This window comes from Zeus faber (assembly GCF_960531495.2).
Source record: "Zeus faber genome assembly, chromosome: 19".
Taxonomy (NCBI): domain Eukaryota; kingdom Metazoa; phylum Chordata; class Actinopteri; order Zeiformes; family Zeidae; genus Zeus; species Zeus faber.
In genome coordinates this window covers 9,506,474-9,529,499 of record NC_137206.1, presented here as the reverse complement: position 1 = coordinate 9,529,499, position 23,026 = coordinate 9,506,474, and the positions used below count along the sequence as shown (strand labels likewise).

The 23,026-nt window shown below is 52.5% G+C and overlaps 1 protein-coding gene across 2 annotated transcripts in view; it reads right to left on the bottom strand.

Moving 5' to 3' along the window:
• Positions 1 to 5,210: 5,210 nt before the first annotated feature.
• Positions 5,211 to 23,026, bottom strand: part of LOC307245109 (rho GTPase-activating protein 12-like) — a gene marked incomplete at its 5' end in the record, with an annotated part of 44,589 nt that continues 26,773 nt past the window's right edge. The window contains 17 exons of one of the 2 annotated variants that reach the window (XM_080020531.1): positions 5,211 to 7,192; positions 8,266 to 8,371; positions 8,523 to 8,657; positions 8,895 to 8,972; positions 9,087 to 9,185; positions 10,088 to 10,207; positions 10,303 to 10,405; positions 10,739 to 10,837; positions 11,111 to 11,215; positions 12,276 to 12,398; positions 12,804 to 12,885; positions 13,004 to 13,065; positions 13,600 to 13,674; positions 14,562 to 14,693; positions 15,454 to 15,534; positions 15,627 to 15,767; positions 16,564 to 16,848. In XM_080020531.1, coding sequence (XP_079876657.1) covers positions 7,018 to 7,192; positions 8,266 to 8,371; positions 8,523 to 8,657; positions 8,895 to 8,972; positions 9,087 to 9,185; positions 10,088 to 10,207; positions 10,303 to 10,405; positions 10,739 to 10,837; positions 11,111 to 11,215; positions 12,276 to 12,398; positions 12,804 to 12,885; positions 13,004 to 13,065; positions 13,600 to 13,674; positions 14,562 to 14,693; positions 15,454 to 15,534; positions 15,627 to 15,767; positions 16,564 to 16,848 — 2,001 coding nt within the window. In that variant the 3' untranslated portion in view covers positions 5,211 to 7,017. The remainder of the gene's footprint in view (positions 7,193 to 8,265; positions 8,372 to 8,522; positions 8,658 to 8,894; positions 8,973 to 9,086; positions 9,186 to 10,087; positions 10,208 to 10,302; positions 10,406 to 10,738; positions 10,838 to 11,110; positions 11,216 to 12,275; positions 12,399 to 12,803; positions 12,886 to 13,003; positions 13,066 to 13,599; positions 13,675 to 14,561; positions 14,694 to 15,453; positions 15,535 to 15,626; positions 15,768 to 16,563; positions 16,849 to 23,026) is intronic. The other variant, XM_080020532.1, reaches the window with a different exon arrangement.

The window sequence follows — 23,026 nt, the reverse complement described above, 5'->3', positions numbered from 1 at the left end:
TGTTTCTTACTTACCGGTTAATTCTCGCCCTCGACATGTGGGATAGCTTCAGCTGAATCTTTTAAGAAAGACGGCCGTGGCCGGCCCCAAAAGGAGAATTCGGCAAAGAGCAGTGATGATTATGTTGAGCAAGTTGTTGCATTGCGGCAGAAACTTCCTCCAACCGAACCAAATCCTGCCTCTTTTCATGAAACAAAAAAAAAAAAAAAAAAAAGAAGACTCCGCAAGAGCTGCAAGGTCACGCACACACCTGCCTCGGTGACCTCTGCGGCGGAAAAAAAAACAAAAAACTGGCGGCGGTCGAAGGATTTTTCCGGCGCGAGCGGTCGGAAAGACGAGCCTTCCGGATCCCACGCGGCAAAAGCGAGGGGAAGGGGAGGGGGGGCGACCACGTCTCTTAAGCGCGCGGGGGGGGATGTTACCAGGATGTCACCGGGGGTGGATTTCTTTGGTCGCGACGGCGTCGGCACGTTCTTCGGAGCGCGTCACCCGGCTCCCCCCGCCTTGACGCTTTACGCATCCCATCCTGGGGGGGAAGTGACGAGAGAGCTGATATCCCCCCCGGGGGAGATTAGCGCCGACAGCACAACAAAGAAGAATTATGCCGAGGGCCTCGCCGCCCCCCGCCGCCCGGGCTCTTCGACAAATTCAAATGTAATGTACGGCTTCAACCGCGCCAAGGAGGGATCAGCGTAATATACGATCGACCCACTTTGCGCCGCGCTCCACTGGCAGTGATGTAAAAGCGATTTATGCCCGTAAAAATGCGCGGGCTAATTAAGCAGCGCGCTGGCAAGCCAACGCCAAACGCGGTGAGCTTCCGCCAGATGCCGGGGCCAAGCGGTCCCCCGTCGCGACCCCCGCGGGAGCGGGAGGGAAACTGATACCCTCAGATAACGCAGTCGCCTCATCCGAAATCAATAGCTTCCAGGATCGGCGGCAGCAGCGGAGCGACGCGCCGCGATCAGAGGGGTCCCATCGATCGCCTCCGTCCGATCGAGCGAGCGAGCTGGGCGGCGGAGGAGGGGGGGTGGGGGCGGCGGGCGGCGGAGGAACCGGCCGCCGCTGCGTTAATTAAATCTCGTCGGCGATTTTGTTTTTGGGCTCCCTGGCATGCGCCGGGGCCCCCCGGAGCCGGCGTAATTATCCGGGGGCCTCTCCTCCTCCTCCTCCTCGGGTGAGGCAGCTGTGCCGAAAAGGCTATGGACGAGATGTCCTAATTAGTGCCTCGGAGGACAGGGGTTTTTTTTGGGGGGGGGGGTCTCTACCCATGGGGGGCTACAGGAGCTGTTAGCTAATGGATTCTGAAGCCAGGGGTGTTAATGAGGGATGGCGGATGAAAAGAGAAGCATCCCCTTTCAAATTAATCAGAGCACCTTGTTCATCCTGCCTCATTGTCGGTTCTCATCACGGACGACGCGCCAGCGTTAGACGTCGAGAATATTCCATACCTCCTCTCTCCTCGCGGCGGGCTGGCTCTGAAGAGCGCTCTCTCTCGTGTGTGTGCGTGCGTGTGTGTGTGTGTGTGTGTGTGTGTGTGTGTGTGTGTCTACGGGAGGAAAGAAACCACTAAATCACTCCCTTACCTCGCCGGCCGGGCTCCTCCGTTGCCCTTAATTAAAAAAAAAAAAAAAAAAAAAAAAGGAACGAGGCGCGCCGCTCCGAGTGTGATCATGGCTTAACAGCCCATAATACTCACACACACCGACCCACAAAACACAGCGAGGTCTTCAGGGGTCTTCTGTGCTCGGCCTATTCCTCTAATGAGCTGCCGAACAGGCCGCATCACGGGCGGCGCCCAAGGCCCCCGGAGCTCCCGCTACTACGGCCGGCACGTTCCACAACACCCGTCGACCGGGGTGGACCCCCCCCCCGTGGAGACCTGTCCGAAATGGCCCAACAAGAGCGGGGGGGTTCCCCACCGCCGGACCACGGGGGCCGTTCTCGACGGCACCTTCCCCCAATGCGCGAAATCCACAAGGCGGCGGTGAGACTCCGCTACACCGCGGGCTCAGCGGTGCCAATACGGGGGTGGGGTGGGGTCAGGGGGTGGTAGCGTGTAGCGCCACGTGGCCCTTTTTTTGTTTTTTTCTTTTGAAAATGCCCAGATATGTGTCTGCAGCTCTGCCAGAGCGGCCGCGGTAACTGTCCCGGGGTAAATAAATAGATGTTCTGGAGGAGGGCCATTATCTGTCACGGAAGGCCGATACAGCTCCGCCGTGTATTTATTGCTTACTTAATGGACTTGATTGTATTACTCAAGGTAAGGGGGGGCAGGGGGTGGAGGGGGTGGAGGGGGCGGGCGGGTGAGGTTGCATAGCCAGCGAGGGGTACTCTCCGCATCCTGCAATTACCTTATGTAAATCCTTGGGTCTGGAATGTTGAGCCGCCGCTATTTAAAATGCATTGGATTTCCATGGAAAATGATCCACTCCTGCCGCCCTAAACCTCGTTAATAACCGCCGCGGCGAGCGGCTGACATTTTGGAATACTTACATGCTTACTTAGCGAGCGGGGAGCGGGGAAAAATTGTCCAGAAAAGGACGACTTTGAATTAAGCGGCCCCCGTCCCGGGCAAATGAGTCATCTCCGGAGCCGCCGACACCGCCGCTCCCCCCGCCGGAAGACGATCGGACATCTTTGATCATGCGGAAGGAGCACGCGCGGGGCGGCACGCCGCCCTCCACGCGGGGGCCTCCAAAGAGGTTTATTCTGCTGAATTTCCCCCATTACCTCGACCGAGTCGCTGCCGCTCGGCTTTGATGCGGCCACGCTCGAGTGACCGAGCGCGGAACGCGGACTTTGCCGCGGCTCGGCTTTGTTAAATCAACCCGTCCGATCGCTCACCGCGCGGGTCCTGAGGGGCCGGAACGCGCCGGCTCTCCATCCGTCGCTCCATCCTCAGTAAATATACCCCGTCTGAGAAACGGTGCCGCCGGTGCTTCTGACTGTCCGGGCCAGCTGCTCCGGGTTACGGCAAGGTGGGAATAAAGTATAATAGCGTCGTGACACAATCGACGCTATTATACATTGCGTATTTTGTCGCAGTCGCACTTGATGCCAAATTCATAAAATGTCCGCGTGCAGCCTCCCTCCCACATCCACTCACATGTTTCAAGGGCCTCCTCCAACAAATGTCAGGGAATTTGGCAGGTCAGCTGCGGCGTAGCCGTAACGATTGGGATTTTCGGAGCATTTTTTAAATACTTCAAATATTTTAAAATGCACAAAAATGCAAAAATCAGAAAAAAATGCATTTAAAATAACAAAGATCCTGTTTTTTAGGGTTTCATCTTCACTCTTCACGAAGACTCAAGATGTAACTCAGCTTCTCGGATGCTGAGGGGTGCAATTTCCCCCAAATTCCCAGGAGCTAGGCTTGCTGATCCCCTAGGCAGCCATGCATTGCGCTAACACGGTTAGCATGCAGCCCATTGCCATCTCGACATTGACGTCCACAACATCCACCTTCCACATCTGAATCCGGGTGAGAGAGAAAAGAACAAATTTCCCCCAAAAAGACTGGAGGGGAGGGTCCCTTTAAACTTAAATGGGGGATCAGACGCTCTCAAACTTTCCCTTTCGGAAAAGGTCGTCCTCTGAGTGAGCAATATGCTCCACACTAAAAGCAGGAACTTATCTGCAAGTTAAAAACCAGCAGTTTAAAAACAAAAACAAAAAAAAAAGAGGCTTTTCCTCGCGCGAGCATTTCCATCCACTCTGCCGAAGGCCCACCTGCAAACCAGGGGTGGCGACGGCGGAGCGCCATGAATCTTTGATGCTCTATAATGGCATGTTCGCGTTACCTGCCCACACCTCGGCGGAGCGGGCGAGGCCGCCGACCGGGCTGCAGAAGCCGGCGGCGGCACATGGAGCACTTCAAACACTCTGCGGTCGCCCCATCAATTATAGAAACCGTCTAATCGTTTTCTCATTTGGAAATAGCGGGGGCCCTCCACATCGCCCCCGTGGAGGGGGGGGGGGGGGGGGGGGGGCACCGCGTGGTTCAGCCCTAGCCACCAAGCCCCTGTTTTTTTTTGGGTTGTTTTTTTTTCAGAATCCAAGGAGTCGGCGCCGGTGAATTACCTTCAGGCCCGGAGGGAGCCGACTAAAATGGACTTTAAAAAGATCACTAGAGCGGGAGGGGTGGTGCCGGGCACGGTAATGTCATAACACGTGGTCACATGTGCGCGGCCACACACGCACGCACACACACACACACACACACACACACACACAGCATGTGAGCGGGTTGGAGACGAACGATTCAATTCTGGTTCTTCAGTGAAGCAAACCAGCCAGAAAGACCAGACGGCACTGTCGGGAAGGGCACACACACACACACACACACACACACACACACACACACACACACACACACACACACACACACACACACACACACACACACACACACACACACACACACACACACACACACACACACACACTCTTGTACTGGTAGAGTGAGGTATCGAGTAAATACACCTGGTTAGTGAGGACACATGTCCGTGGTGCGCTCCGAAAACAAAGCAATTTTAAATTTGGAGACCGGTCCTCACATGCACAGTAACCCAAACACACACACTTGTACTGGTATCAGAGTGAGTTCCGAGTTAATACAGCCGGTAAGTGAGGAGACATGCTCCCGGTGCACTTCTAAACGGAAAAAATAATCAATCTGGAGATGGTCCCCACACACACACACACACACACACACACACACACACTTCACAATGTGGCTCTTGCTCAGCACTCTCCTCCTGCTTGTTAATCAAAATGGCCACCGCGGCAATCACCTAATTAGACTTCAATTAATCCACATCCTTCTCCGCCGCGCCCACTGACCCGGAGGCGCGAGCGCAAATTTTTTATTTTAATTTTTTTAAAGAAAGGAAGGAATCAAATTAATGGAGACGGGAGCGCGACACAGGTGAGAAATATGCCGGTATACCGTATATATGCGAGGCGGGGTTACATCCTGTAATTAACAGATGTAATACGGATGGAGGGACGAGAGCGTCAAGCACTCTGTTTGATAAGCGACACATCCGAACGCGGCGCGGGCTTTCAATTAGGGGATTAAAGAGGAGGTCGAGGTGACGTTGCGGCGATGATTGAAGGTTAGAGACGTGGTTAACGTGAGCCCACACCGACCGTTTCAATGCGACCCGGCGGCGCCAGGGGGGACCCACGCAGGAGTTGTCCCGTTCAGTTAGGCATTTTGTTTTATTATGAGACATCGCCCTGTCACAAACAGCAGTTAGCCAGAAAATTACATTCAAAATGTGCAGTCGACCATGCGGGGGGAGAAAAAAAAATAAAAAACAAAAAATAAAAAATAAATCCAGATACACCTCCCAGAAAATGACAGCAACAACAACAACAACATCGACAACAAAAAATAAAAAATAAAAATACAATTGATCATGTTATTTTTTTTTGTTTTTTCTCGTTTTCTTTCATTTCACAATCAAGTTTGTATGGTTACGTTTTTAATCCCAGATTTACAAAATCGAAAAGATTATTCCACCTGTTCGACCATCAAAGCATCACACGCCCGAAAACACTTTAACGATGTGAGACATTTATTTTCGCGCGCGCACAGACACACACACACACACACACACACACACACACACACACACACACACACACACACACACACACACACACACACACACACACACACACACACACACACACTTAAGCTTAATCACAGATTTCATCGATACACATTTAAATTACATCAAGTTCGCTCGTACACAAAAGACAAAAGGTTTTTGTCTTCCCTCATTCAAGTCATGGGTTGAACACCATTGGGGAAATTGCCATAGGGGTCAGAGGTCAACACTGTTAGGAATGAGAGTTAATATATGTGTGTGTGTGTGTGTGTGTGTGTGTGTGTGTGTGTGTGTGTGTGTGTGTGTGTGTGTGTATTGAGGCGGGGTTGTTCAGTTCAAAGGGGGAGGAAACTGTGAGCTGTGGAAATACAAATGTAGCTATGTTATCCTGGAGTGAGTGTGTGTGTGTGTGTATGTGTGTGTGTGTGTGTGTGTGTGTGTGTGTGTGTGTGTGTGTGTGTGTAAAATATAACATAAAACTGACAATTATTATTTCTCACTCCCCCTTCTCCAAACCCCTCCTCCCCCCTATCGCTCCATCCGAACCACACTGAGAGCTCACATTACGCACCGTCACGACAATGGTGGGGATGGAGGGGAAAAAAAAACAAAAAACCAAAAACACTCGACATTCCACAACACGGACACACTCGATTCAGTTTTCGATTCATTTTTCCCCATGAGATGGCGGGGTCGGGGTTTAGGGGGGGGGGGGATTCCAGTTCCCGGGTTTGAGGACTCTTCTTACTGGCCAGAGGGACATCCAGCGCACACCGGGACACCTCAACACTCAGATCAGCCAAATCTCTCTCACTCACACACACACACACACACACACACACACACACACACACACACACACACACACACACACACACACACACACACACACACACACACACACACACACACACTGTAGTCACAGCAATACTATCAACACCGGCATACAGTCCGGGGAGAGAGGGGATCCAATCCAATCCAATCCAGGGTTCCAGTCCAGAGTCCAGTAGTCCAGCCCATGCCCCCAAAATAAACAAAAAAAAAAAAAAAGTGAGATCTGTACAATGCTTCTTATTTAAATTCAATCTCCAAAGCCTAAAACTAAGTGCCAAGTCTTGTCGCATGTCATATCTCTTATTTTTTGTCTTTTTTTTTTTTTTTTTTTTTAAACATCTTTTATCATTTTCAGCTTATCATCGCATTTAGAACGTTCGGTCCGGAATACTTGGTCCACAGCAGTTCGATTTCGATTCCATCCAATAAAATGAAAGGGAAAGGAAATAAAAACAAAAAACAAAAATTGGGGGTTTGTGTGTTCGGAGGGGGGGGCTTTGCAAGTCTTGTTGAAGTTCCAGCTCTGTCCCCCCTTTTTTCGGGGTTTCCGGGCTCTTCTCTACCTGCCGAAGATGCCCTCGTACTCCAGCAGGATGAGCTCCACGATCTGGTTCTGGTAGACCATGTGGACCGCCATGTTTCCCGTCTCCGTCTCGGGCCGCAGCAGCGTGGGGCCGAACACGATGGCCACGCTCTGGGTGGTCATGCGGTTGGCCTCGCTGTGGTCGATCACCCTGGGGGGGGGGGGTTGGTGGGTGGGTGTTATTTTTTTAGGATATACTTGTTGTTTATCATGAGGTTCAGTGTATATCGGCATGTTTTTATCGTTTTTCGATATATTACCCTGTATTATTTTTCTTTGTTGTATTTATTTTTATTCCATCGCTTTATTGTTGTTGCCTATTTGACGTGCGCTGCTCTGACGCTCTCATTTCCCCACCTGGGGGGGGGTGAATAAAGTATCTATCTATAAACAAACAAACAAACAAACAAACAAAGAAGCCTTTCGTGCCTTTAATAAAGGGGGTTCGCTGTTAAATATATTTTGGAAATGTTTTCGATTTTTGTCACCGTCCCTCGGGGGGGGGGGGGGGGGGGCAAAAATACGGACGTAAAAAAATATAAATAACAGAAACTCACATTATAAAAGACCCAACATCTCGGGGCTTTCTAGATCGAGTTCTGAAGCGGCTCTCTTCGACGCGTACCGTATACAACCGTACTGAATACCCCGGGGGCCAGGGGGGGAACCAAACAAAAAAACAAAAAACAACCAAACATAATATCATTTTAAATAGAAGTCGTGCGCCGGCGTGAGGATGCGCGAAACAATAAGATATTCATGGGAAGGGGGCGGGGGGGGGGGGCGTGATTAAACGCGCCCGCTGAGATACGCGGACCCCCGCGCACTGAATGTCACGCTATCAATTTCCCGGGGAAACACCACCCCGCATAGGGATTGAATTACCGCAAACACCGCGCCATATAAATGCAAATTGCGAGCGTGAGTAAATGTCATCGCCAACGTATGATCTCACCCCGCCTCCCCGCCCAGTCGATGCACCTTTGTCGCAGTTTCACCGCGGTCAGGCGGTAGCAACCAACAAAACAGGTAATAGTATAAAAAAAATATATATATATTACTTTTTAAAAGATATATCCAACAAATAGTAACGACCACAATTTAAGGTTTTGCATGGTTTTTGAACTCAACATATTTCGTAAAAGCGGGTTTTTGAAAATCATCCAAAAGTCCCCCCCCGCCCCCATAGTCTTCAATAGGTATCGATTTAATTACTACATTTACCTCCTGAGGTGCTTGAAGAGGACCTGCATGGTGTCGTGGTTGGGCTTTGGCAACTGCTTGACCAGGTCTTTGATGGAGCTCACGCGCTGCTTGTAGTCGGCGCATTCTGAGGCGGGAGAGAGTCGGGAGTCAGAGGAACGCCAAGGCGTCGGCGCCATCTAGTGGACGCATCGTCTACTAACCCTCTACCTGAGGTGTTTTAAACAGAAGGCATTTATGAATGGGCGGAGACATTTACTACGTGCACGCGCGCTCACTTATGGCGTTGACGAAGTCACTGAAGGAGCCGTATGTGAAGAGCGGCTCGGGCAGCTCCCTGAAGAACATCTTCAGGGCCCCCGTGGTCACGTGGATGTCCTCCCACTTGCTGTCTTCCAGATCCACCGTCTCGTCTGACGCCACGTGGTTTCAAGATTAAAGATTCAAGAGGTTTATTCGTCACGTACATACACACACACCTTCATACATATATGCAGTGAAATGTCTTTGCAACGCACCCGGAGATTATGCACAATAGTTACTGAAGCGAACATAACAGCTGACCTAATTCCTACCTAGCAACTAACTATAACTAACTGATTCCTAAAACGTAATGCAGCTAGTGAATAGAATAATAGAAATAAAATTACCGTGATTCACAGCAAAGCGAAGCTTCTGTATCACCGCCAGGTTCCCGCTCACTCGGTACAGGCCGTCGATACTGAGACCTGAGAAAGCGAGGGAGATGGAGATGGAGAGAGAGAGAGAGATAGTGTCGAGTTACACGAACACGGGCGAGCGTTGGGTACGTGAACATCTTCAGAGCAGGGCGGCTCCCGCACCTGTGCTCTCCACGTGATCGATGCACATCCTGACGAAGTTGGGCACCGACGTGTTCTCCCTCTGGCACAGGCTGGTCAGGCTGCAGCCAAACACCTGGTCTGGTTTCAGAGACGACAAAGGCGGGTATGTCAATGTCCGAGCTCTCGCTCACTCTCCCACTCTCCCTCCCTCCCTCCCTCCCTCTCTGTGTGTCAAACAAATCTGTCCATGTCCTGGTGAACACTGTTTTCGGGGGTGGCCAAGCTGGCCATTTGGAAAAGGAGAAGGAACGCTGTGCGGGGTCAGATGACGATCGGTCTGCTCTCAGCCCGCCTCAGGGTGGAGTTTGAGTTTTACAAACTGACCGGCAAATTGGACACGTTCAGGAGTGTATGGGGTGTTGGGGAGGTGCTGTGCTCACTTCAGGATGATTCCCTCATTGTTCACCTGTGACTCTCTCTCTCTCTCTCCTGTACAAGGGAGGAAGTCTGCGCTACAAAGGGAGCTGTCCTCATAGTGAACAGTTGTCTCAAACCTGGTGAAGAAACCAACAGATCCCTGCCTACCTAGTTATCTCTGAAGAGGGATGTCTGTACTCTTGCTGACTTTATTTTGCCGGTTGACTGATTTTGCTGTGTCTTATTGTTTCCTTCGTGGTAAAGTTGCTGCTGCTGTGAAATGACTTACTGCGAATAAAGGAATCTTAAAAGTCAAAAGTCCCTCTCCCTCTCCCTCCCTCCCTCTCTCACGTTCAACATTTTCCACAGCTCCTGGAACCGCGCTTCCAAGAAAATCTCTTTAGTCAAGGGCAAAGTAAAGGTCGTCGTTTCTGAGTGAGAACAGAGAGTCCTCGCTTTCACACACATGTTTCGCCGCCGGCGCTCGCTTTGAATCTGGCAACCGCCGCTCCGCCAAAGTTCCCCTCATGTCGGCGCCAACTCCGCGGGAGCTTCCAGTGCGCGCACGCGGCGATTCGCGGCGTTGCCGAGCCGGGCGGAGCTTGGCGAGGGCGGCCCCGTACCTTTAATGTAGCCCTTGTCCCTGACCGCCTGGTAGGTGGGCCGACGCGTCAGGAACTTCTTGAGCTTCACCCTGGTCTTCTTCTGGTCCGACGCGTCCATGCTCACGGAGGTCTTCATGACTAGGAATCGCACGGGGAGCGGGTTGAGTTGATGACCAGTAGAGTTAAATATTAATGGAAAAAAAAAAAAAAGAAAAAACGATTCCGTTCCTCACCTCGGTTTTTCTTGGAGTCCCGGTGGTCCTTCTCCTTGTCCTGCTTCTCGGCGCCCGGAGACTCGGGCATGTCTTCCTCGATGGCCTCGTCCGACTCCCAGGCCTGGACGGGGCGCCGGAACCGGTCAACCAAAAGAAACAAACGGTAAAAACCCAGTAAAACCAATATTGAAGATTCAAGAGGTTTATTCGTCACATACATATACATAGGTTCACACATATATGCAGTGAAATGTCTTTGCAACGCACCCAGAGATTAAAAATAAAATAAGGCTCAAAAAGATAATACAAAGTGGGGGTACAAAATAGACGGGAATAGGGTTATGCATATGGGATCGGCCATTTGTATATCCAGATATGTGCAGTGAGTATGGAGATATACAGTACAGTAACCAGCGCGAGGAACTACTTTCATGCGATCATCCCCTCGACCTACATGCGCACTGATGGTCTCGGCCAGGGCCCGGTACCAGTCGTTGACGACGCTGTCGATCTCCGACTGGATCAGCAGCTCCGTTCCCTGCCGGGTCTTGAGCTGGTGGGGGCGGAGCGTCCGAGTCAGTTGGAGTAAAAAAAAAAATAAAAAAAATCCACAAACAACACCTCTATACCGACTACACCCATGTACGGAAGTTCTGCCGGGGGTCAAATTGCTGTACTTCGACACTACCCAGATGGGACCTGAATGTGGCCCCCGGGTCGCATGTTTGACAGCCCCGCTCTAAATCCCGCAGGCAAAAGACCCGCCCCCTTCCCATTCTCTTCCGGGCGGCAAACCGGGCTTTTCTTTCCCTCGTTCGGCATCTACCTCGATGACGTGCTTCTTGCTGGACTTGTCCTTGGACGCCCACTCCACCGAGCCGCCTCGCAGGTCCACGGTGAACTCGGGCTTCGACTGGTTGCCGCCGAACTTCTGGGAGACAACGAGACCAGTGAGGGGGTGGGGGAGGGGTTGCTGGGGGCTGAAGGCCTATTCCCCAAAGAGCGCAAAAAAACGAAGAACAATAATATCCACCAATTTTATTTTATTTTTTTTTAATGCCGGCCTTTTTTTATTTGAGGTGGCGAGTTGAGTCGGTTAAAAATGGGGGGAGGGGGGTTGCATTCAAATGGCGCAAACAGGATTTCGTCAAGGGTTTCATTTGAAGATTTCGGAGCATCGATGGCGGCGCAAAAAAAAAAAAAAAAAGTTTAAGCTTTTTTTTGTCCCCCTCCTTTTTTAAATTCGATAATGGAAATGAATGCCATTATTATTGCAAAGTTTTTGTTTTTTTCTTCCCTACTGAAAAATCTTATTTCCAGAATCCAAAAGTGTGATTTTCAAATGAAACTCTTTATTTTAAGCGCATACACGGGTGTCAATCGTTACGGCGTCACCACTTTATTACGGTGTTACAGGGGAGGCAAACAACAACGTCACGTTTGTAGGCGTTCACAACTCAATCGAACCGATCTGAGCGGGGGGAAAAACACACACACACACACACACACACACACACACACACACACACACACACACACACACACACACACACACACACACACACACACACACACACACACACACACACACACACGCACGCACACGCACACGCACACACACACACACACGCACACACATGCGCGCACGCAGCACTTCTTCATTTTCTTTCTTTGTTACCTTTCCGTATATTCTTAACGCTTCCCTCTTTCAGACAAAAGCCAAGCGTTCCCGGAAACTCAAAGGGTTAGTGGTCTCGCAAGATAGGGCCCGGTGAACCCGGTGTTAAGAGCGGTCGGTGAGAAAAGGTTTCCCAGCCAGGTAGAGGAGGTAAGTGAGGGAGGGGGGAAATTATGGGATGACTGACAGGCGGGGGAGCAATACCCAGGCAAACGGGGGGTGGGGGGGGGGGGGGGGGAGCGAGCTAGAGAGAGAGAGAGAGAGAGAGAGCGCGAGAGAGGGAAAAAAAGGATAGAGAGGGGGAGGGACATACAGTGGCGGCCTGGACAGGCCCACAGTTCACATAGGAGACGGCCGGGCGGGGCTTGACCGAGCGCTTCCAGTTGCTAAGCAGCGTGAGGAGCAACTCAGGGATGGAGCCGCTACGGTAGTAAGACTTCAGGAAGGAAGGAAGGAAGGAGGGAGGGGGAGAGAGAGAGAGAGAGAGAGAGAGAGAGAGAAAGGCACAGAGAGATGTAGAACGGTGGAGAAGTGAGAGAAAAATACAGCGGGCCACAGAGGAAAGATGACGAATCACAGAGAAACTACAAGGGGGGTAAAGAAAAAAAATAATAATAATAATAATAAAATGTTTTAAAAAAAGTCACTTTTAGGCTTTGAGAAACGTACTGATTCTTTTTCTGGACAAAAATGGGAGGAGAATGGAGCGGCCACGTGCGTAGGAACGTCAAGGGCTTTCAGAAAGGAGAGGAGGGAATGCCTGTGCGCGTGTGTGTGTGTGTGTGTGTGTGTGCGTGTGTGTGCGCGCGCACGCGTACGTGTGTGTGTGACGGTTACATACCCAGCTGGTGCTGCCCCCCTGCCCTTTAGCAAAGAGCAGCGAGGAGCCCTGCAGGACGGTCCAGGAGGAGGTCCAGTTCTTCCTGGAAAATGAGGGTAGATTCAGATTCGGCGTTGTTCAAACGCGGCGGATCCAGGCGAAGCCCCGATGAACCGCTTTTTTTTTTTTGGTCCATGCGGTCCGTCCAGCCGGACGCCTACCTGACTTTCTTGCCATTCTCTGTGATTTTGGTCACGTTGAGGACGCCGCACTTCTCCGAAGGCTGACGAGGAAAGGCGGAAACGCAGAGTGAACTTCTTGTGAGGGGGGGGGGGGCGGTAAAATATCACACACGCACGCAGCAAGCAAGGTGGACACTGAGATACACACACATTTAAAATAAATACAGAAACAAACAAACAAACAAACGACCTGAAAGCCACGCAAACTCGGAAGCTGGACAAACGGTGAGGCCCAACGGGTTAGGGGGGCTGAGACGCCGGTGTGGTGTTATGCCAAATCACAACCAGCAGATGGCGCCAAAGGTGGCTCAAAGTTTGCCTCAACTGAAATGTACTGCATTTAAGTCGCCTCAAAACGTCAAACATAGCCACATAGATCCAGCCAACCTGGATAAATGAACACTCCTTGAGTCTATGTGTTGACTGCAAGTGGGATCTGATGCAGTGAGGCGGGAGGGGGGGCGAAGATAAAGCATTTCGGGTGATGGACTTTGCATGGGCCGCGCCGTGCCAGGCGGGATGGCGCCGTGCGGCTGGAGCGTGGAGTGGCGTGCGCCGCATGCTGGGATACTAACGGTGGAGGGGTGCTTGGGAGACGAGGGGCAGGAGTCGGAGTCGGGGGAGCTCTGCTTGGGCGCCGGCGCACACTCCTGGCGACAAGAGGGCACAGGGTTTAGGAACGCGACGACGCGGGGCTACCAATCTACCGACCGGCTAGGAGAGAAAGAAGAGAGACACATGAAGGAGCTTGCTGTTTTTGGCGGAAAATAGGTTAGAAACTCAGCGTTGAATCAGGGCGGTTGGGTTAGAATTTGGGTGTGTAATCGCAGAGAACATGCGTTCATTAGGTGGAATCGCACGATATCCGGGAACGTCAGGGTCCAATCGACGACCTGATCTGAAGCGGAAACCGAAAATCACCGGGGAGGGAATGTGATCGGCACCTGATTTCGGGGGACGAAGAGACGGAGGGCGACGGAGGAAGGGGAGAGAGAGAGAGAGAGAGAGAAAAAAAAAAAAAAAAAAAGACGAGGGCGGTACCAACTTTATCACGGTAAAGAGAGAGGCGGAACCTCCTTCTAGATGGGCCAGAACCGAAGCGCGTGAGCTTGAAAGGGAACTGGGGAGAAACATCAAGCGGTTAACACACGAGTCTGGCAGATCGCAACCAGGATAGGTAATGAATTTAAAAAATAAATAAATACAAGTACACAAACAGTCACACTTGACTAATCCACGGGCCGTCTGAAAACATGTTCGCCATGAGAGTTACGTCACTGGCCATCCTGGGCTCCTCTGACTCTGTCACTGTTAATAGCCGCCGGGGGTTAAGCCAAAGCGGCGATTAGCCGGGTCAAGCCGCGACCGCCACAGGCGCCGGATCGGAGGGGGTTCTCGGGGTTCTCCCGAGGAAAGTCGCCGGACGGCGCGCGTACGCTCAACCGGTTCCGGCCCTCGACCCTTCTACCCCGGTCGCATCCGGCTAAAAGGAAAACCCCGCACGGACAGGAGGACGCGCGCGCGCACGGCGAGCTACCTTGTCGTTGAGGTCCAAGACATAGGTGCTGTGCCGCCACTTGGTGAGAACAATGGGGTCGTGCTGCTGCTGCTTCCTCTCCAGGCTGCGACTTTTGGGGACCTCGCCGGACTGGGGAGGGGAGATGTTGTACTGCAGTGGTAGCGGGGAGGGAGAGAGAGAGAGAGAGAGAGAGAGAGAGAGTGAGAGTGAGAGTGAGAGAGAGGTTCACCTCATGTTTTGAAGCCACGGTCACTGACGATTTTCGTCACAAATCAAAGAGCAACACGGTGACGCCCTCTTCTCCGAGGGACCTTTTCGATGTTTCGCCCGGGACCCGACGATGCGCATCCGTCCGACCCTCCTACCTCTCTCCGTGCCTGCCACAGCACCATCAGGGAGCGGGATCTCCCCTGAAGCCCCCCGCCGCCCGGCCTCTCCACGGCGCAAAGACTAAGTCAGCGTCCTTCCGCGCCGCCCTGCCCGCGCGGCCATGTCCGCACCGCCGACCGGTAAGAGAGACCCGGACTATTCCCACGGACGGTGGTTAAAACTGACGAGATTAGGGAGGAGCCGGGCGCTAATGGACTCATCGGCGGGATCCGAGCGCTCACGACAAGTTCAATTAGGATCCCGGGCGTCTTCGGGGCTATGGGGAGGGAGTTTAAATGAAAGCGAGTGACTGGGCAGCGGCTCCACGGGACGTAAAAGCCAGAAGCGGGACCTGTTTTGCGGTGGGGTTGGGATGGGGGTGGAGGGGTTTAGATAAGGGTCGCTTGCAAAGCAGAGACGTCACACAAGTGTTTCGCTGTTTAGGGTTTGTTCCCCAGAGTGTTTTCCTCGTGCGTTTTCACACCATTTTGCCAGAAAGCAACGCATCGCTCAAATGTGAACCCGGGCGGCAGGGCCTCACCTTGGGCAGTTCCCATTCCGACCTGGCTCCATCCGCACTGTAGTAATACGGCCGCCCCTGCTCGTCCACGTGCTTTATCCACTGTAAAAACGCAACAAGTGTTGAGCATGCAGAAGGAATCCCTAAAGAACCGGTAACTGAGAGGCGGGATCCCCCGTGGTGCGCGGCGGTACCTTCTCCTGCGTGTACTCGGAGATGTAGAGGGTGTGGCCGTGCTCGTCCAGCTCCTCCGACCAGCCTCTGGGGGGCGAGCCGTACTGGCTGTCGGACTGGCTGGAGTGGGTGCTGTGGCAGTTCTCCTCCGAAGACAGAGGCTGGCGGGTGAAAGGGAGAAAAGGTTTAAAAAAATTGGTTGAAGAGAGCAGGGACAAAATAGAAGTAAACACAAACAAACAAAAAAAAACAAAAAAACATACGGTTATAGATCTACACTGTAGGTCGGCGGTTTCCAAACTTTGAGGGGAGAACTATAATAAACTACCATGGGGGCGGAACGTTTAAATTTCCCATATCTGCCAAAACCTACAATTCTCGCAACAGCAGCAAAACCTTCAAATCATTATCGGTAGTGAGGTATATATATATTTCTGTGTCCTCAGAGCACCACGACCCCCAGTTTGGGAGCTACTCTCTCTTTGGCGTCCCTGTGCAACGCACCAAACCGCCACACGGTGGCAGCGTCGGACGTCTGCAGCGCTGAGATTTAGGATCCTGCAGAAAAAAAAAAAAAAAAGAAAAGAAAATGTCCTTCCCAACCGGGCAGGGGAAGCCCGGGTTTCCGCACATCAAAGACGACGCTCTCTCTTATTTCCCCGAAGCCCGGTCGCCGCCACGCCGCTTCAAACCTGCCCCTTTTTTGGCTCCGCCGCTCCTCCGGCAGAATGCACCTTCACGCTGTTATTGCCTGCGGCACCGCGTCGTCTGTCATCTCAGAGGCCGGCTGCGCCCGCCGCCGCGCCGCCATGGCAACAGCGCTGACCAATCGCGGATCAGTCCGGGACCTCGCGGCTCGTCTCTTCACCTCGTTTGGGCGCGCGTTCGAAATGGGTCCTGGGTGTCCCGCGCGCCGCCGCCTTCGTTTTAGAGGAAAAACGATTTTCGGGTCCTCACCTCGGTGTCCACCGGGCCCGGGGGGTCTCCGCGGCTGCTGGTGGTGCTGGTGCTGGTGCTCCCGCTGGCGTCGCGGACGCGCGGCGGCTTCCAGGTGCGCTCGCCGGTGGTGCGGTTGTAGTAGAAGTGGCGGCCGCTCAGGTCCTTGTGGGTCTCCCAGTCCCCCAGGATGTGGAGCGGGGAGGTGGCCGGGACGGGCGGCAGGCTGGACTGGGAGATCTTCAGCTCCTGCAGGTTGGTGTAGACCGGCGAGTCCGACCGGCCCTGACCAGTTGGCGACGTGGTCTGAAAGGGAAGTGGGGGGGGGGGGGGAGAGAGCGTGAGGATGGCATACAGTGTGGAATAATCTAGAACTGGGTTTCCCCAACTTTTGTCTGCCACGGCTACACTTTATCCAATTAAATACCCCCGACTTGCCACTATCCCGTTAACCGCAAAAAATGTCACAAACTCGTAGAACTGTGCTTTTTTTTTTTTTTTGGCCCTTCAATCAATCGCTGCAAAAGAGCTGCGAACGATTAAATAAATACTTGAAACCAATCATTTTTTAACGATTCTCATGAGAATTCCATTCACAGCCCAGAGCCCAGCTGTCTCTTCTTGCTCTCGTCCGTCGTTCAGGGAGTCCTCAACCACCACCAACTGAACCAAATAAACAAAGAGTGTTTACTCTTTACTGAGTGACTCGTCAGGAACGAAGTAACACCTAAAAAAAAAACACAGAGCTGCTACCGCGGCTGGAACTGATGAATTTGATTTATCGGCGCAAGCCTTGCAATTTGGATCTTGCGACACGAAAGCCGGTTTCCGTGATTTATTGCCGGGTGGAATTTGGAACATTTTCACGGCACTCCTACAACTCTCAGTGGCACACCGGCGGTTACAAAAACACACCGGTCTGGAATCCTCCCGGACCTGCCGCCGATGACACGTTAGACGGGAGATCCAGTGGCGGAAAGTGACGGAAAAGAAAGCCGACACCCGGCGGAGTGGAGCAACGGGCTCAAGCAGCTGATGAAATCGCCGCCCATGTGGCAAACAGATATTCTCCAACCAGACAGTTATGACTCAAATTGGACCTTCAAACGAGATTCAGCGTCTTGCATGAGGGCTCAGAGTGGATATTTATCGGTGCGTCGGTACAATTTCTATGCAAACCTATTGGTGAAGTTTTGCCGCGTTAAGAGTGTTGAGGTCAGCTTTTTTTTGCAGGAATTGACTGAGCTTGGCATGTGTGAGGAGCAAAAGGAAGGCGATGTATGAGGATGTAAAGAGGAAGTGTCTGGCCTCGAATTACACTTCTCTGAACCTGCACATACATGTCTCCACGGAGCTGCGCAGCGAAGCGGGACGCGGGTGACCGTGACCGTAGCTCGGCGAGGCTCGAAGAAGAGCATAAGTCATATTTTTGGGTTTCGAAAGTTTTCAAATAAAGTTTTGGGGGGAAAAAAAAACAAACAAAAAACAAACCTGCGGAAGGAGAAGCGTGCCGCTGCCTCGAGGCTTTTCGCATTTTGAGCGAATGGCGTGCGAGGCTATCAGGTGTTGATCCCACCGCAATCGAGAGGAAGCAGATGAGGGGCCCGTTTGGAAACCACCGAAACCGGGGAGATCAAGTTAGATCGGAAAACAATAAAACTTCTTTCGGCGAAGTCAATCAAGCCAATCAAGTCAATCAAGTCAAGTCGATCAAGCGTTACCAAGAAACCCACTAAAAGAAATGCAGCTCCGCGGAGTCACATGCTGAAGGCTTGAAGGACAGAAAAAAATAAATGAAGAGTCAGAGTCCTTGATGCCGCTGAAGGAGGGCGGGCGGCGAGGGGAGGGGGTTCAAAATTGGTGCCAACCGATGGTTGCTGAACAAAAAGCCAGGCTCTTGTTTCCATGACCACCGCTCAGAGCATCCAAAGTTTGTCCAAATGGGGCCGAAAGTCGCTCGATCTGGATTTGGACGCAGCCCCGGCTACAGCAGGCCCTGAGTAGATGCCGGACTCTTGTTTCCTTGGAATGGGTCCAAGCGCCGAGACGTTCCGTCAGAATGTTTAACAATTAACAGCCCTCGAGAGAATCAGAATGGGCACAGAAATGTCTATTTTGGGGCCCCACACACGCACACACACACACGCGCGTGTGCGCACACACACGCACGCACGCACAGGTGAGGAATGTGCAAGGAAATGACAAAAAGAGGAATTTGATCGAGCATGTCAGCGCAGATGGACGGACCATGAAAACCAGATGGAGCTTCCTTCCTTAGAATGAGATGGAAAAGCAATAATGATTTAATATCCTGTAAATGTGCGCGGCGGCGGCGGTGGCGGCGAGGGCGAGCTTCCCCGCCACAGCCCCCTCTGCTTTCGGTTAGTTCCACCCGCCATTTTCTGCCGTCAATCCAAGAGATAGCAGAGTATATATAAAAAAAAAAAAAAAAAAAAAGCTCGAGAGCTTTGCGACCGCCGAGGGACGGCGGTTTGGACTGAGTCGAGGTCGGAAATTCATCAAACGCCCAAGCCGGAATTGTTTGGGCGTACTGGGGTTTTTTTTAATTGTTTTTTGAGGAAGGATAAAAAAAAGATCTGTAAACGATTACCCACGCGGCGCGGGTTGGGAGGTCAAACTAATTGTAATCGCACCCGGAATTGACACTTTCTTTTTTTTTTTTTTTGAGCAAAAGCTGTGATCAATGATTAAGAGGGGGCGGGATCTCCATTTTTGACATATGTTCAGTGAGCGAAACGTCCACATGTTCATAGCGAGTGCCGTAGCTCCGTGCAGTGACCTGTGTGAAGAATGCAACACGTGAGGCGCCTACTCCATGCACATTGCACCGTCGTTAGTATTTTTCCTAATTTGCATGCTTTTTATACAGAGAGCAAGTCATGACAAGCACTCAAGAGCGAAAATATTGATGCACGCAATCACACACAAGAAATAACCCATACAAACAAGTATTCCTGCTTACTAGTCAAAAAGTCTTCGGCGGTAGGAAGGAGAATTCTCTCTATGCCGCCTACCAAAAAATGAAAAGAGGAACACCCTGGAAAACTAGAGGTTATAAGTGGTGTCTCGTAAAACAGCGGGTTCCCTCCTTCTCTACAGGAAAAAGAAAAAGGCGCGTAACGTCGTACGGGTTGCAAAGGCGCAACGCCGAGGACGAAAAACTCATGCCTGGACGCCCGCGGAACACAAAGGCAGAGTTTTGCCCAACGCAACACAGCAGGAAGACTAAAAGAAAAGAAAAACCACAACAACACCACAAGACGTTTTTCGGAAATTTTCGGTGTCTCGGAGTCGTCACCTTGTGTCCGGGGCCGCACACAAACACCTCGTCGTCATCCTCCCCGGCCTTCCTGTAACCCCTGAACACGCTCCAGCTCCTGAAGGTGCGACGCATGGCGACCCCCACCTCCACCCCCACCTCAAAATGTCTCCCCGACTTCTTTAGAAACCTCCACCACGCTCTCTCTCTCTGTCTGTCGCTCGCCCTGGCCGCTTCTGGCCAAAGTTAAAAAGAGAAAGCTGACACAGCAATCGTGTCAGAGCCAAAAGGGGAACAGGATATTTCTACCTTGCAAGATAGACGGGGGCACACACACACACACACACACACACACACACACACACACACACACACACACACACACACACACACACACACACACACACACACACACACAGGAAATGGCTTCGCTTGCGAGGGCCTTCCTCAAAGCTTCCTCAAGCGCAGATAAGAGTGTGCCGCCTGTTACACGTCTGTCACGGCATTCAACACGTCTCGATTTCGACAAATCTAAACTCTCGACACAGCCCCCACCCACCCACCCCCGGAAACGCACCGACAACGGGCTTCTCCGCGGCCATCGCCGTCCGGGGGTCCCGGTGGAGAGAGGGTCAGTCGGCGAGAGGGGCGTTAGATAATTTGTCACGGATATTTCGTCGCAGAAACGCGCCTTTTTTTAACCCCGAAAAAGGCTGCCGTTGAAGACAGCTCCGCCAGAGGGGGAACCGGCTCCCAAAACCCTCCCCATAGTTTCGAAACGGCTCGTTCGCGGTTTAGGGAGCGGAGCGGCAAGCGCGCGACCTTCAAAGTGACGACCACGCGCGTAAGGTGTGGAGACAAGAAAGTCAACGCGGTCAAAAGGCGTCGTCTTAAGGCCGCGTCTGCCGGATAGGTTGAAGTGAATGAGATACGGCGACGGGGGCCTGAGAGGGGAGACCAGTGGAGGATCGGGTGGGGCGGGGCCGGTTGGGGGGTGGCAGCGGTGCAGCGAGGTCCTTGACAGGTAATTACAGCTCCGAGGGACCTGGGGAGTGAGAGGGGTTTAAATGAGGGGGCGAGAGAGACACGGAGAGAGCGAGAGGCACAGGTGGAATGCGGAATTATTCCTTCCCAGCGCCGGAGGCTCGCCTCGGTGAACGGGCTCCCGAGGCTGGAAGGATGGAGCTACCGCGGACGTCGCTGCGCGCGGCATTAGAATGCATCGGGAGCGGGCGGCGCGCTCAGCGGGGCGGGGAGGGGCAATTAATCAAACTCTGAGGGCTGCTAAATGGCCACTGAGCCTGACGACTGGAGGAAAACACGCATTAGTCTTCTCCTTCCGGTTGAACATCCCCCCCCCACCCTTTTTTTTTTTTTAATCACCACCCCCCCGACATTCGCTTAGAACCGTCCGCTTGTGCCAGGGAGCACGTTTCCGACTGCCCCTTAAAAAAAAAAAAAAGCGGCGAGGAATGAGAGTGAATCACCACGAGTCATGGTGAGGGCAGGGGGGAGGGGGGCTGTAGGTGTGTGCTAAGGCCACTAGGTGTCTCCCTTCAGTCATGCAGACCTGCAGGGAGAGAGGAAAGGAGCTGATGGGCAGGGTGGGGCAGAGATGGAATAGGTAGTGTGTGTGTGTGTGTGTGTGTGTGTGTGTGTGTGTGTGTGTGTGTGTGTGTGTTGATATCTGACCATAAGGCGAGCAGCGAAGGGGAGGGCGACTTCTCCCTTAGCTTGCCTTGCTTGCCGTGCTTCCTGTGCGCTTGTCGATGTTGATCGTATAAGGGTGAAGATGCATCGCCCCCGCCCTTTTTGGTTACCTTGCCGCCATGCCCCCGTCACCTTGCCTCAACGCTAACACACGCTGACAGATGTGGGCATGTCATCCAGACCTCAGGCCAGTTACTGTACACCAAAGGGTGAGCGAGCGAGCGAGTGACCGAGCGAGCGAGCGAGCGACCGAGCGAGCAAGCGCGCGCACACACACACGCACACGCATCTAGGACAGCAGACAAACAAAGACACACCACAGAGTGCCGTGTGACTCACCAGGGCAGAGGTAACATTATGTGGTCTCAGAGGCTTCAAGAAAGAACCAAAGAAAGCCTGCGAGTCCAGACACAGCAGTCTTTGTGTCGAGTTGTAGCCGTGTTGTCGCACATTGTTCTCCATCCACATTTCGGTGAATGGGGACGTAGAGGTGGTTGTTGGTGCAGTGGCAGCATAAGCCCTGACTGATCCTTACATAGTGGTCAAGTGTGTGTGTGTGTGTGTGTGTGTGTGCACCTCATTCAGCATGACACCCACGCCCACCACGCTCCTTTCCTCTCCTTCTGCCCTCACTCCTCGTCCCTTCCTCCTAAATAAAAATCCACAGTGTACAAAACCCAGCTAATAGCCATCTAACAAACTTCTCAAGCGCAGCCATGTGCCATCCGACAACCTCTCCCTGCTCCAGGAGGTACGATGAGGACGATGATGATGATGGTTGGGGACCATATGACCAGATTAACCTACATTTCCACTTCGCTGGGCGCCAGTGAGACCACGTCCGCCCGGCTCTCCCCTCATCACATCTGTGGCATTTCACATGCCAACCAATCCCACCCCTCCTCCCACACCCCAAAGCATGGGAACACACACACTGCACATCAAAAGACATGTCAACTGCTCTGGCCTGATGTGAGCGCGCGTGCACGCACACACGCACACGCACACACACACACACACACACACACACACACACACACACACTTTTACAACAACCAGCTCAAGCGCTGTGCTCTAGTGCAGGGTCCGCAGCGTAAGGTCTGATATCGCCCTGATCTCATCTCAAAACAGCTCGGACTGCAGTATTCAGCTCCCACAGGGCTCACTGCGAACCGGAAAAGAGGAAAAGTGTGATGGAATTCAAATATTGACCAAGTCCTCCAGGTCAATCCACACAAACATTATTTCCACTCGTGTGCGGACAAGCCCACATTTTGCCCACACACACACATATCCAGACAGGTTCGGCTTATTTGGTGACGGAGCGTCAGAAAGCAAAGGATAAAGCGAGTCAGCAGGTTTTCCCACGGTGCGGCCGCTGTGACGTGGGCGCCTCTCTCTCTCTCTCATTTCACGGATCCGACCGCAGGGGCTCCCGCATCGCCAGAAATCCAACCAATCAACCTTTTGCCCCCGAAACAGATAGCCACCATT